The 15000-nt window shown below is 38.5% G+C and overlaps 2 protein-coding genes across 2 annotated transcripts in view; both read left to right on the forward strand.

Moving 5' to 3' along the window:
• Positions 1 to 8996, forward strand: part of ilk (integrin-linked kinase) — a 21633-nt gene extending 12637 nt beyond the window's left edge. Inside the window, exons 5-13 of the mRNA XM_017489824.3 lie at positions 3499 to 3595; positions 3708 to 3791; positions 4473 to 4558; positions 4722 to 4831; positions 5213 to 5340; positions 5527 to 5648; positions 6028 to 6127; positions 6221 to 6351; positions 7336 to 8996. Of these exons, the coding sequence (XP_017345313.1) occupies positions 3499 to 3595; positions 3708 to 3791; positions 4473 to 4558; positions 4722 to 4831; positions 5213 to 5340; positions 5527 to 5648; positions 6028 to 6127; positions 6221 to 6351; positions 7336 to 7485 (1008 nt within the window). The 3' untranslated portion in view covers positions 7486 to 8996. The remainder of the gene's footprint in view (positions 1 to 3498; positions 3596 to 3707; positions 3792 to 4472; positions 4559 to 4721; positions 4832 to 5212; positions 5341 to 5526; positions 5649 to 6027; positions 6128 to 6220; positions 6352 to 7335) is intronic.
• Positions 8997 to 9755: 759 nt separating this feature from the next.
• LOC108276529 (NHL repeat-containing protein 3) overlaps positions 9756 to 15000 on the forward strand; it is a 24785-nt gene continuing 19540 nt past the window's right edge. Inside the window, exons 1-3 of the mRNA XM_017488277.3 lie at positions 9756 to 9932; positions 13745 to 13897; positions 13980 to 14130. Of these exons, the coding sequence (XP_017343766.1) occupies positions 9840 to 9932; positions 13745 to 13897; positions 13980 to 14130 (397 nt within the window). The 5' untranslated portion in view covers positions 9756 to 9839. The remainder of the gene's footprint in view (positions 9933 to 13744; positions 13898 to 13979; positions 14131 to 15000) is intronic.

Genomic DNA, 15000 nt, shown 5'->3' on the forward strand with positions numbered 1-15000 from the left:
TATAGCTGAATTTGTAAGCATACAATTACTATATAAAAATTTGTTAGCCCCCAACAACACTTCCATCTGTTTCCTTCATCAACTGAGATAGGACCATGATGTTCAAGTATTGATTACACACCTATCTTGTTAATCCGTCTTGTTATAGATCAGTGTTAGGTGGCGTGTCCCCCAGGCCCCCCCCCCCCCCCAAGCATAATACAGGTAATATTTTTCTGTGCATAATTTGTGTTAATTGACTTCCCATATCAGTGATCCTTATGGGTATGTCACTGGTGAACAGATCTGAGAAGACACCTTAGACAAAGATCAATCCTAAAGGCAGCCATGAAATATGCATAAATGTCTTAAGTACCTGGTAGTACCTGGTAATACCTGGATTAGGTTTATCAGGCATACTGGTGACCAGGCCACCCATGTAAACGGGGCAGCCTTAGTCGAAGTAGAGAAGTGGAGTCATTTAGTGCTCTCACTAACTGCAGGATGAAGGGTGTAGGTCAGATGCAGTGCAGTCAATGGAAGCTGGCTGCGGGAACATCCTGGGTTGCTTTTGAACTATGCTTCGGGTCATTATCCAGCTGCACTGTGAAGTGCCATCCAATGAGTTTTGAAGTATTTGGCTGAATCTGCGCAGATACTATAGCCCAATACTCTTCGGAATTCATCCTGCTACTTTTGTCAGCAATCATATCATCAAGTACAAGGAAACCAGTTCCAGTAGCACCCACAAATGCCCAAAGCATAAGGTGGGAAGTGGTATATTTCAAATCATCAGCGATTCAGTCCATTTTTACCTTTGCATCTTGTGGTGAACCCTCTGTATTTACTTTGGTCTTCTCTTGATTGTTGAGTTTAGGGACTTTAAGCAAGAGCTGCGAATGGAACTGCGACAGCATTCAGGCACTGTATTGGGCATGTGCAACTTTAACTGCTAGTTCATGACATTCTAATGTAAACTTCTACTACGGGAGAATAGCTGGTTTGCCGTTGTCATTACAGCATGACAGATTAGGCAAGAAAATATGTTCTATGGTATATAGCATTGATGTAATTGCATCAGTATATGATTGTACCATTAGTCTTTTATTTAATCTGTGTTATGTTTTAAACTTAACTAACTTTAATTTTCTGCCAAGAAATTCATTTAGGCATTGGTCTTTCTCCATGTAATCAAGATTAAAATGGCGAGTACTGTATCGCTTACATGGTAAATCTAGGTTTTTAAACCTATTGGCATCATACAATAGTAAAAACTCTTATGACAATAGATTATTATTTAATGCCAAAAGCAATCATTCTCTTGCTTTTTTAAAATGACTTTTTTTGTATTTCAATAAATGACTGATTGCTGCATTGTGCTGTCTTGTTTACGGTTGCTTAATGATTTTTAAGTTCTCGGCTATGGTGGTGTAACACTTCACTTCCTGTCGCCGTAGCCGTTCCATTCGCAGCTGCTGGTTAAAGTCCCTTTTGACAGATACGCTTAGGGGTTTTACTTCACCAGGGAAATAACTATTCTGTGACTTGCACACAGTTGTTTTCTGTGTTCTTCCAGGCCTTTTGGTGTTTCTGAGCTCACCAGTGCATTCTTTATTTTTAGGTATGAACCAACGTACCAAATAGTTGATTTGGCCACGTGTAATGTTTTTGTTATCTTGCTGCAGGGTTGGTTTAGATTTTTCAGCTATATGACTGCTTGCTTCACTGGCAGTGACTGCTCTTTGGAGTTCATATTAAGAGAGACAGTGGAAAGACTTTTGAATGGCCTCAAAGATGTTCTGGCAAACTGCTCAGCTACTCAGGAAGGGGAGATAAGACCATGCCTAAGTTTTGCTGAGGAAGTGTGGGGGGATGTTGACATCTACTGATGATTACTGTTGAGCGATGGAAGGAGCAATCTGAGGATATTGTCAAGCCATTGCACATACCCTCCCTTCACAAGGCAGTGCCAGCAATCTCTGTTTTCAAGTCACTCTCTGTGACTGGCGTTACTTCGGTGGTTGTAAACATTCTTAGCAATGAAGGACAAGGCTGGAGTTGTGTGGATAACGAGCCTCTTCAAGCTTGCATGGAGATCTGAGGCTGTGTCTCACAAACTGTGATGGTGGTCTCTATTTTTAAAAGAGGAATCGCACTCCTCAGCCTCCTGGGAAAAGCCCATGACCGGGTTCTGGAGAGTAGTGTGAAACCTGTGATTCATGAGGTATGCGGGTTCTGGCCAGGCCATGGAACAATGGACCAGCTCTTTACTCTTGCACAGCTTTGTGTGAGGTTATGGAAGTATGTTAATCAAGTCTAATCAAGTGTGTTGTGGATTTGGGGAAGGCCTATGATTATGTGCCTCATCATTTGTTGTGGGAGTTACTCAAGGAGTACAGGTTATTGGGTTTGATTCTACATGTGATCTCTGTATCGTGCAGCGTGAGTTGTGTCCACATTTTTGGCATGAAGTGGAAACCATTTACGGTCAGTTTCCATTTCCATCAAGGGTGTGTCTTGTCTCAACTACTGTTTATGGTTTTCATGGACAAGAGGCAGCCAGGGTTGGAGAAGTTTGAAGTATGAGGTGGGTAAGAGGTACTATCTGTGTTATTTAAACATGATATTTTCTTAGCACCAACTGAAGTGGGTTGCAAATCAGTACCTCTTAATCCAAGACCATGGTTCTCTCCCAGAAAAGAGTGTGATGCTCCCTTCAGGTGATGGAGAGACCTTGCTCCTGTTGTAGAAGTTTAAATACCTTGAGATTGTATTAGTGACTAATGGAAAGAGTGTGTGTGAAGGACAGATTATGAGGTTGCTTCCTGGTCAGCTCCCGCTAGAACTGTATCTGGCACATTACACTGGATGGAGACCTCAGGGCAGATGGAGGACCCATTGGAGATATTATCTCATAGTTAGCTTGGGAACTTCTCGGGCTCCCGCAGGAGGAGTTGGAATCTGTATTCACGGATTGGCAGATCTTAGCTGATCTTCCCTGCATTTTACCACCATGACAAGCACCAGGAAAAGCTGAATGAATTAGTTATTTAATTAATTAATACCCTCTACTCATTATAAGTGTTCCGTTTCTGACCCCTTCAGGGCTGTTGACTGGATACTTTTAGCTTTCAACCAAGCAGTGTTTTACTCAACAATACTTAACCTGATACTCTCCTATAAGTGCAACATCCACTAACATGCCAATGGAATATGGTGGTTCTTTTCTACTGAATGATGAATGGAGAGGGGGATGATGTACATACCAACAAATAGCCTACAGTTAGTTACTGTATACCTAGTACTGCACATGTATTGCAGGTTAACTAATTAAATATCCAATGAGGGTAAATAGAGTATGAGTTGTACCTAATGAAGATTTGAATACCGAAAGAATGAATTGCCTTTTGTTAGTTTTTGTTTTAGTTAGTTTGTTTCTTTTTTTTATTAATTAATACATTCTTTAACTTGCTCTTATCAGAAATACCTCCGTTTACATTTCCCTTAAATCCACTTCAGGACCTTGTCAATAACGGTGCTCAAGTGAGCATCTGTAACAAATATGGAGAAACACCAGTGGACAAAGCCAAGCCACACCTCCGTGACCATCTGAAAGGTGATGAATCTATTTGTGATGAACTGCAGAGCTCATTAGACACTGAAATGCATTATGAAACAACATATTTTAGTATGTAGGTATCACTTTAACCTAAATATTGTTTGTTCAGAAATGGCAGAGAAGCAAGGACAGAATTTGACCAAAGTTCCCTTTAAGGACACCTTCTGGAAGGGCACAACCCGAACACGACCACGTAAGCACTCGCTGTGTGAAAAAATGTGGAAAGTATGTATGTAGGATGTACTGTATGTGTATTGTTTTGCTTTGGGTTCTTCCTTTCATGGACTTACTTGGATGTGATCTCAGTAAGGGGGCTAAATCATTGCATTTTTAATGAGCAAAATAAAATGTCAAAAATGATTGCCAGTCTAAACACTTCATATGATCGTGTATAGGGCAGTGGTGGGTCAGTGGTTTAAGGCTCTGGGTTACTGATCAGAAGGTCAGGAGTTCAAGCCTCACCACTGCCAAGCTACCACTGTTTTGAGGCCCTTAACCCTCAATTGCTCAGTTGTATAAATGAGATAAATGTAAGTTGCTCTGGATAAGGGTGGCTGCCAAATGCCATAAATATAATGTAAATGATGTATACTGGAAGCTCCTGAGGTATAAAGTAGATGAGGGGAAAAACTGCTTATTTCCTATTACCGTTGTGTTTTTTTTTTTTTTTTTTTTTTGTTCGTTTGTTTGTGTGTGTGTGTGTGTATATATATATATATGTGTGTGTGTGTATGTATATGTGTGTGTGTGTGTGTGTGTGTGTGTGTGTGTAATATATATATATATATATATATATATATATATATATATATATATATATATATATATATATATATAATATATAAAAATATAAAAACTTTATTTATATCTATAGGCAATGGTACACTAAACAAGCATGCTGGCATTGACTACAAGCAGCTCTCATTTATGGCCAAGGTCAATGAAAATCACTCAGGAGAGGTAAGTGCAGTTCTCTGTTGTAAAATTGCCCATTATAGTCTTTGGCTTTGTATTTTTTTTCTTTTACAAAAAAACAAATAATCAGACTTTTTAAAATTTCTATGAATTTTTTTTATTGATGATGATGATGATGATGATGATGATTTTACTCCCTTGGTGGTAGTTGTGGAAGGGCCGCTGGCAAGGGACGGAAATTGTGGTGAAGGTGCTCCATGTTCGGGATTGGACCACCAGAAAGAGTCGGGACTTTAATGAGGAATACCCCAAACTGAGGTATAAATACACATTTTCTAGGTAGCCTGCAGCATCTATAGGAGGGAGGGGGGGTGGGGGTTGAAGGTGTCGAATGTTTAATCTTTGCCAATAGGACAAATTTCAGATAAATTCTTTTATATTATATTTATATAAATATTATGTGTAGCAAGTATTCAAAGTAGATGGGTATTCATAAGGATTACAGTGCCATACAAAGACCTCCAATTTTGTTCTCTTGTACATTTTCAGTCATTTGTTCCATTTCTGGCCTACATGCTCTAGGCAAGTTTGCCATAGGCAGAAGCTAGAATGTTGATCTTCATACTTGACGTTCTATCGAACAAACTTGCACTTAAATGTTTGTCTGCAAGCTGTCGTGTGTGTGTCACCCTGCTGTAGAATCTTCTCCCATCCCAATGTGTTGCCCATGTTAGGGGCGTGTCAGTCACCCCCTGCTCCACACCCCGTCATCATCACACACTGGATGCCGTATGGCTCCCTTTACAACGTGCTCCACGAGGGCACCAGTGAGTAAAGTTTTCTAAACACACACAGTACACAGACAATCCAACACAAAAACAACAGAGGTTTTTTGTCTTCACAAAGTGCCGTCTGTGTCTCATGTTTAGCAGCACAGTTTTATGTTGTGATTATGTGGACACTATGTTGTAAGAAATATTATGACTTCTAATCAGTTTTTGCTCTCACTTTAGACTTTGTGGTGGATCAGATGCAGGCGGTGAAGTTTGCGCTGGACATTGCATGTGGGATGGCCTTCCTTCATACACTGGAGCCCATGATTCCACGTCACTATCTCAACAGCAAGACTGTCATGGTAAGCATGCAGTCTGCATAGAACGCATAATTTCTTGGTCCTAATAGTGCCCGTGTATTTGATGAGGTTTGCAGTATACCAGATCAGGAAGTGTCTACTATTGAATCATACATAGAGAATCAGTGAGTTTGTCTCACCATCTAGTCCTGATTTTTACTTCTATCACTTTTTAATCTAGTAGCAATGCAGGCTGTTGAATATTATAACACATGTCCAGTTGCCTTTACTCTACTACTAGACATTTAAAATACCTGACTCCCTACAATGCCTGATCTTTTTTTTTTTCCTTTCTGTATAACCTACCGTCTAAATGACTTCTTACATCGCAATGCTTTTATCTTTTTAATTCTTTTTTTTGGACAATGATTCCATTGAACAGATAGATGAGGACATGACAGCCAGGATAAGCATGGCAGATGTTAAGTTCTCCTTCCAGTGTCCTGGCAGGATGTATTCTCCAGCATGGATGGCCCCTGAAGGTACCCTCCCTTTCAGTAGGCCTCCTCTTTAAGCCCTATTTTTTGTGTTTTGTTTGTTTACCTGATGTCCTTTTTTTCGTGTGCCCCCACCAGCTCTGCAGAAGAAGCCAGAGGAAATTAACAGGCGTTCTGCAGACATGTGGAGCTTTGCTGTGCTGCTGTGGGAACTGGTCACCAGAGAGGTACCGTTCGCTGATCTCTCCAACATGGAGATTGGCATGAAGGTAAGCGAGTGTCACCACCTTCAGCCTGTGTGTTTGTATGAGTGTAAGCTTGGGATGGTACAGTTAACGTTAGAGATGCACCGATACTAAATTTCTCAGCCGATACCGATCACCGATTATTCAGAGTTATATCGGCCGATATCGATAGTTTTGCTTTTTATACCTTCTTTTAAATTAATAATGATTAATTTAAAAGAATTCTGAAAGTAATGCAGATCGACTCGACGCCGAAACGTCTGCATCGTAAAATTTACTTCCGGTGTAAAAGTTTAGCAGTACACAGATAATAAACTGCAGTTTTGTATTCATTCCACACAAGAGACATCTTTACACACAGCATGAAATCAATGTGTTTTCCCGCCCTCTTTTGATTGACAGGATATATTCGGCCCTGATTATAGGATGGTTTTTAAACTATTGGCCGATAGCTGAAAGCCGGAAAAATATCCTTTATCGGCCGATACGATTATCAGCCAATACATTGGTACATCTCTAGTTAATGTTTATCCATAAGGTTTTCAGGAACAATATTTTCAACTTTAACAAAAAGATTACTAATGACAAATCACAAAAAGGCACTTTTTAACGTCTTTGTTAAGCAAATAATGTGTGCAAACATTAGACCTTGTTTTCTGCACAAGATTAACATTACCTTTTGGGATAAAAATGACTATTTTGAAATCTGTTGTGTTTTTTGTTAACTGAGGTTGTTTGTTTATAGATGTTGGTGAGGACCACACAATTGTTATTTAGGGCCTGTTGAACATTGAAGGAGGGCGTACTTTCTTTTTTACATGATCGTATACTGGACTCTAGTAGAATTTTTTTTTTGCCCTTAAAATCTGTCAGTGTTTGTAACAAAATGCTTCCTGTCAGCTTCCATTCTCTTCATTTTTATTTAAACCTACGCATGATTTATTTTTCTGTTCCCACAGCTTATTTGGAATTTATTTTTCATCCTTGCCTTATTCATTTGTCCTCCAGGTGGCACTAGAAGGTCTGCGTCCCACAATCCCGCCTGGCATCTCGCCCCACATCTGCAAACTTATGAGGATCTGCATGAACGAAGATCCTGCCAAGAGACCCAAATTCGACATGATCGTGCCCATCCTGGAGAAGATGCAAGACAAATAAAGAGCTCTGGCTGTTCTCTCTCTACACTTCTTTCTACAAGTCCCCTGCGCATAAACAACCTCCTCACCCTCTTCATATGCTGATTTGCACCAGTATTGCCTTAAACCCGCCATTCACCAAAGTGCTCTGTCACTGTAACCTTTCAGCAATGAAAGCATGTTTGTACTTTGTACGTGTCGGACTATTTAGTGTTATCCTCGCAATCTCTCTTGTACTGTTCTTTGTGACACACAATCAGTGGATGATTGTGTATGTCTGGCTGTACGTATGTCTGCTCTGTGTGAGGGGTTTACGGAGACAGATAGGGAAGTATTTAAATGCCTCTTAATAGCCATAAATCAGCGTGTTGGTGACGAGGAGCATGTGACACAGTGAATGTACTGTAACAACTAAACTGTACCATCTAACCACTAGTCCCTGTATGTCATTGTTCATCATCACTGTCCTTCCTGGGGGCCATACTTCACCATTATTCACTGTGCTTGAGAAGTCTTTCTTTAAATTGTCATTTGTAAGTCTCGCAATGTATGTTTCTTAACCTTTGAGGCAAAGGGAGTATTCCTGTATTAACTCCCTGCAAAAGAAGTATATATGCAATGTATTTGGTCAAATATACCATGTTAGCCTTATTCCCCACTTTTAGCAGTCATCCATTAATTAAGTAACATTTATATGTGTGCAAAAAGTGTTTCCTGCCATATCTTAAAAAATATATTCTTTTTTTTTAAGATCCTGTACTAAACAAATTGAAAGACTTGCAACATCCAATAGCTAATGCTAGTTTTATGCCTTATCATGCAACTAGTTACCCAATAATGAAATGCCCAAAGCATCTTGGTGGTTAACTTCATTAATGTATGATTGCAGTTATTTTAATGATAAGATTTCCTGTCGTTTCATGTTTTGGTCCAGGCTAGGAGAAAAGTGGCATTTTTTCCCCCTGCTATGAATGCATGAGTTTTGCCCTATTTCATTAACTATCCTTTTTCTATTATCTAATCTTCATCGTCCATGCTGTGTGCTGAAATGTAACAGTCTAAACTATTTTATACTGTCTGTATACATATGTATGTTTTTAACATTGGGAGGGGAGATGCATCTGCCAACCCATGAGTGCTTTATGACCTTCTGCCAACACTACATCTATACACTAGCTTCACTCTGTCTGATTTACTGTCCAATGTGAGCTTCTCAGTGTTTAATAAGAGCCAGTGAGAAAAAGATCATAGATGTCCCATATCATTTTAAAAAATGCAATATATATATAATGATCAGTAACAGATTTTTTTTTTCTTCTACTCTAGCTTTAAGCAAACCAGTTGTGGAGGAAGTGATCTGGAAGTGGTCTTTTAAATTATCATGCTAGTTCTTAGTTTTCCGCTATTATTTTGGAATAAAACTTTGCGGCTTTCCTTATTTTGGAAATTTGGGCTGTTTGTGTTTTTCATGTTAACAGGAGTTTGCAGCCGAACAGAAGACGAGAACAAATAAAGCGTTTTGGCCTTGCTTAACCCGATTTGTCCATGTCATCTGGAAAATATGTATTTGAGATGTTTCATTTTCAGTTTATTATTATTTTAAAAAATAATTATTTCTTGTGCTAGATTGGTGTAGATCAGTGATTCTCACCCGGGGGGTGTGTGAATTTTTTTTCAAGAAAGAAACAGACAGGGCATCATTTGGGTACTTGGTCTATTTTATTGCTTTTCAAATAGAATGTGCATAAATGAAAAACCCCGCATTCCCTCTCATCCAGTACAGTCCTGTAAGCGTGAGGTCTTGCTTTCCCTCTGCACTCACACCTCTCTCTGTGTCTGCTCTGTTCAGTGAGGGTCTGAGAGCCAGAGATTTAACAATGTCATGGATAACAAAACGTGTCCTTCCCAATTTACATCATTCTTATGTGAATGTTTTTAGAACGTAAGACGAATGTAATGCAACATGTTTTACATGTAAAATTGTACACGTTATTACAGCCTAGTTCTATTGTTCAAATTAGTTATAGTGTTCAGAAACATTTTTGATCATTCATATTCCACACCTGTGCGTTATAGTTTTATAAAAGTTATTTTTAAAAATCATAAGCTATGAGAAGTAATAAAAAAAGGGCAATATATGAGAGATTTTATATAGAATAGATAATCATTATACCTGTTCTCCTCCAATATGGGGGAGCGTGCCACATGATAGGGAAGGCTTGGGGGCACTTTAGTTACAAAAAGTTGAGAACCTCTGGTGTATATGAATCAGCGTCTGAGATCTCGTGCTCATTTGTCACGTGATCATAACAGGAAGCGGATTCGTGGTTGCTCGGTTGCTCGGATCAGTGTGCTAACACGGCGTACGCTTTCTACATGAAAAAGAAAAATCAGTTGTGTTTCATTAGTTCAGCAATGGCTGTTATCTTCCTCGTAATGTTTGTGATGTATAGCACCTTAAATTCGCACGTAAGTCTGTTTGTTTTTGTTTTCTATGATATTTGACATGGTGTCATAGTTCGTTACAGCTGTTGGGTGCAGAGCAGGTACCTAGTTCGCTGGTTAACGCTTAACAATTTAATAAAACAACTTCCTGATATATAAAGGAATTATTAATTTAGGTGAAGAAATATGACCATGCTTGCTGTGGCTGTCAAGGTGCATCCACCCAGAACGCGCACAGTTTTGATTTATAGCTTTCCTAGCTAGCGGAGTGACGTACCTGAAGAACCGAATCATTTTGAACGAACGGATCATTACACTAGAAATGATACATGGTTTACTGATTCACTTCTACCGTTACTGTTTGAACAAAATTTACTTTAAAACGTTCAGTCGTTCGACCTGAACAAACTCAACCCTTCGTACACTGAATATATTAGCTGTCGCTGCTGAAACACCGAACATGCTGGGCCCTGCGTACCAGCTGCCATTTTCCAGTTATTTTCCAGTTATTCTCCAGTTATTCATTCATCCATGTTCAGTATCTGCTCAATCCTGGACAGGGATCCACCACTGATGGGACTCCAGTCCATCGCAGGGCACCATGCACACACATTCACACCCAGGGATAATTTAGCATAGTCAACCAGAGAACCCTGAGGAAACCCATGGAGCTCATACAGAAACCCCAGTTTCAGATCAAACCAGGAATCCTGGAGCAATGATTTGTTTAAGATTTTGTAATTGGCCTTACTGTGTTTTGGGAGCTGGTAGGTTTTGAGACTTGGTGGATGGATTTTTCAACATCAGTCGAATTGGACTGAGCTAAAAGCAGTCACGGAGCACAACCGTGAACACAACACCAAATCTTTTCTTTAATTTGAAGAGTGTTTTATTGTAGTATGAAGCAAATTATATAGATCATATACTACCGGTCAAAAGTTTGTGGACCCTCGGCTGAAACGTTTCTCATGATCTTAAAAACCTTTTGATCTGAAGGTGTGTGATTAAATGTGTGAAATCAGTGATGTAGACAAAAATAGAATTGTACTAACATATTAATTCCTTTCACTTGAAAACTAACATTTTATTTACAAAAAAAGATTTTTTTAAACGGATGACTCAGAGCGAAATATTCCGAAAAGCAGCCAATAAGTGTCCAGCTTAGATGTGAACTCCTTTTAATACTGTCTAAAAAAAACCAAAAAAACATCTCAGCGCGATTCCTCAAGAAATCGGTTGAGAAAACATTTCTGGAAATCCTAGGAAACAAGGGTGTCTACTTTGAACATGCTAAAATACTCAATTATTTTTATTTATTTTGGATTTTTTGATTACAGCATAATTCCCGTAGTTCCACTTGTATTATTCCAGAGTTTTGATGACATTATTATTATTCTAAAATGGGGGGGGGGGGGGGGGGGGGGTAATAAATATAAATATAAATAAGGATGCACCGAAATGAAAATTCTTGGCCGAAGCTGAATATAATGAAAAACTTAGCTGAAGGCCGAATACCGAACATGTTTTTTTTCACATTTTTTCCATTTTTTTCACCATTGCATAAATTAAATAGTCAAAATGTGCTTTTTACTATTTTGTCGTGCTTTTCAAAGAAATAAAAACAATTACAAAAACTACAATTTCGAAATATTTATTTAACACTGAACATTTTTTTTTCATTCCAGCAGGCATAGGCTACCAACAAGGCACAATATAACTTTAAATAAATAAACGAGTAAAATAAAATATTTTTATGTGGTTGTCTCTGAGCCCCCTTGAACAGCCGATGTTAGGCCTATAACTGACTGCTGAAAGAATGTAACACTCTGTAGCCTACAACAAAAAAGTGCATTGACAAGAGTGCAAAAAAGTGGATGGACCCACAACAAATGAATAATTGTCCTAGACATATGCCTACTTCTTTATCGGCCTTTCTTACATCTTTCTCTGACACTTTAAAATGCTTCCACACTGCCGACATGTTTGCTGCAATTAAAGCTTCGCGCGTCTCACTCTGGTTGCTAGGCTATTTGGTCGCATCATCAAACACGTCATTGTTCGGTCAAATTTATTCGGCCTTTTCATTTATTCAGCCGGACACCGTAAGTGGTTTTATTTTATTTTTTTTTATTTATTTTTTTTGCTATTTTCGGCTGGATAATTTCGGTGCATCCGACTGTATAAATATAAAGAATGAGCGTGTCTAAACTTTTGACCGGTAGTGTACATGTGAATAATCCCGGAAGACTATACACTCCTGGGCTAGAAAGAAAAAAAGGGCCAAGCCCAAAATTACACAATATTAACCTTTTAATGGTCTTAACAACAAATCATTGGTCAGAAAATTTGCAAGAATTAAACATATATACTTCTGAGAGCTCCTGTGCCACCATTTGCTTGTTTAGTTTTGCTGTCGTGAACTGTTTAGGGAAAAGCTAGAAACGGGGAAATTCACTTCTATAGTCATCTTGTACACAAATGTAAAAATCATGATTAAAATGTTTGAAGTAAAATTCTAACTAAGATGTACAAAATGTAAAATAAGGTACAAATAAAACAAATAAATAAATAAATAAATAAAATAAAAATAAAAAGCTGTCTGCAAGTTTACTCACAGGGTTTAAACATTTTAAAGAAATCAAAGGCAAAAGCTATCCCATACTACGCTACTTTAATTATTTGTTTAATTTCCTGACCAATGATTTGTTGTTAAGACCATTAAAAGCGTAATATTTTGCCATTGTGGGTTTGACCCTTTTTTTTGCCCAAGAGTGTACAATATGCACACAAATATGCAAAAGTCCAATCTGTTATGCTCGAATCCAAGAAATGTTTCAAAGTCTCTTATTCTGTCTTCACATGGTGGCTCATAGCTAGAAATTTCAGGGACGGGGAATTTGTATAACACCACAAACCAGCAGAGAGACAGACGGCTGTGCTTCATATTATTCCTAACATTCAGGGGAAAATATGGGGAACAGTCTTTCACAGACAAGAGAGCAACATGAAATGGAGACAGTCTTTAAATCACAGATATGTTTGACCATTCATTGCAAATGCAGCTATGGATGGGTCAACGGGAGACGTAATTATAAACATCCTTAATATATTTATTGTCCTTATTTTAAATGTTGTTATAATTTATAATAAAATAAAACAGGGAGGGGGGTTTGGGGTTAAATGCTGGCCCGTATGAGAATTTAAGAGTTTTGTAAATTATACCTGAACTAACCAATGAGTTAGCTCACTGGTGTAATGGATCAAAATTATTTTAATGTATGATTTAAAGCAGTCCATATAGGGTTTAGTGAAGTTTTTTTTTTGTGATGGTTCTGGCCAAAAATGCTTGATTTTGCTGCGGCATTTTTTCAAATTTTGCAATTCAACTTGCAGAGCTTTTTGTGCTTTTTTTTGTTTGTTTGTTTGTTTGTTTGTTTGTTTTTTAAAGCAGAAAACTACTTGAATTGCATGAAATTGTTTTGCACGATCTTTCGCAGTGATGTTTGTTGGTAAATGAGACCTTTTAACTGTACTCCTGTTCAACGCACGGGAATCGAAGTGGGCTTTGGCTGATTGCGCGTTGCGATGACGTCACATGACGCATCTTCTGAAAATCTGTTGTGATTTCAAAAAATTCCAAGCTCCACCGAACATTGTGGAGTTTGCTTGATTTTGCTTTCATTTCTGTGATCGTGAAATTGTGAAATCCTGGCGGAACTGTTAAATGATTTTGAATCATTAAAAAGAACCATTTTGTACACCATTACTAGCTAGCTATCTTTCTTCTAGGCTCTGTATTTGATCTTTTTTCCCTCTGTATGATCATTTTTGGGAAGTACGTAGCATCAGGACGTAAAAGGGACATCAGCATTGCGGGGAGAACCCTCTACAAGCTGGATGTCTCCTGGCCAAAATATTCAGAGCATTTCACTGGAGAGGTTTTCGGAGTGGCTGTGAACCATCTGGCTGGCGTAGTGTACGTTGCACAGGTGAGGTTAAAGCATGCTCACATCCACATAATTGATGATATGTCACTGAAATGTTTCAGGTGTACACACTGTTTTCTTGCAGAGAGGTGAGAATATCCCCAAAGTGCTGGTGTTTAGTACAGATGGAGACTTCCTGCACGCCTGGAACACCAGCACACTGGAGATGCCTCATGGCATTTTCCTGGCCAACGCTTTGGGTGTCCCGTCCGTGTGGATAACTGATGTAGGGAATGGTGAGTTCACGCAGAGATTTACACATTTAATCATTTAAGTTTTGATCTGTCATTTAAAACTGAGCAAAATGTAGAGCTGTTGTCCAAGGTGGTTTGCAAATTCAGAAGTACGATATTTACAGTGGTGCTTGAAAGTTTGTGAACCCTTTAGAATTTATCTTTATTTCTGCATAAATATGACTTAAAACATCAGATTTTCACACAAGTCCTGAAAGTTGATAAAGAGAACCCAGTTAAACAAATGAGACAAAAATATTATACTTGGTTAACATTTATTTATTGAGGAAAATGATCCAATATTACACATCTGTGAGTGGAAAAGTATGTGAACCTTTGCTTTCAGTGTCTGGTGTGACCCGCTTGTGCAGAAATAACTACAACTGAACATTACTGGTAACTGTTGATCAGTCCTGAACATCAGCTTGGAGGAATTTTATCCTGAACTGCTTGCTTCAGGTCTGTCAACAATATTTCTGTTGAATTAAGGCCATTCCAAAACATTAACTTTATTCTTCTTTAACCGTTCTTTGGTAGAATGACTTGTCTACTTAGGGTCATTGTCTTGCTGCATGACCCACTTTCTCTTGGTATTCAGTTCATGGACAGATGTCCTGACCTTTTCCTTTATAATTCGCTGATATGATTCAGAATTCATTGTTCCATCGATGATGGCAAGTCATCCTGACCCAGATGCAGCAAAACAGGCCCAAACCATGATACTACCAGCAGCATGTTTCACAGATGAGATAAGGTTCTTATGCTGGAATACAGTGTTTTACTTTCTCCAAACATAGCACTTCTCATGTAAACCAGAAAATTCTATTTTGGTCTCATCTATGCACAAAACATTTTCCATTAGCCTTCTAGCTT

Source organism: Ictalurus punctatus, chromosome 16 (assembly GCF_001660625.3).
Source record: "Ictalurus punctatus breed USDA103 chromosome 16, Coco_2.0, whole genome shotgun sequence".
Lineage (NCBI taxonomy): Eukaryota > Metazoa > Chordata > Actinopteri > Siluriformes > Ictaluridae > Ictalurus > Ictalurus punctatus.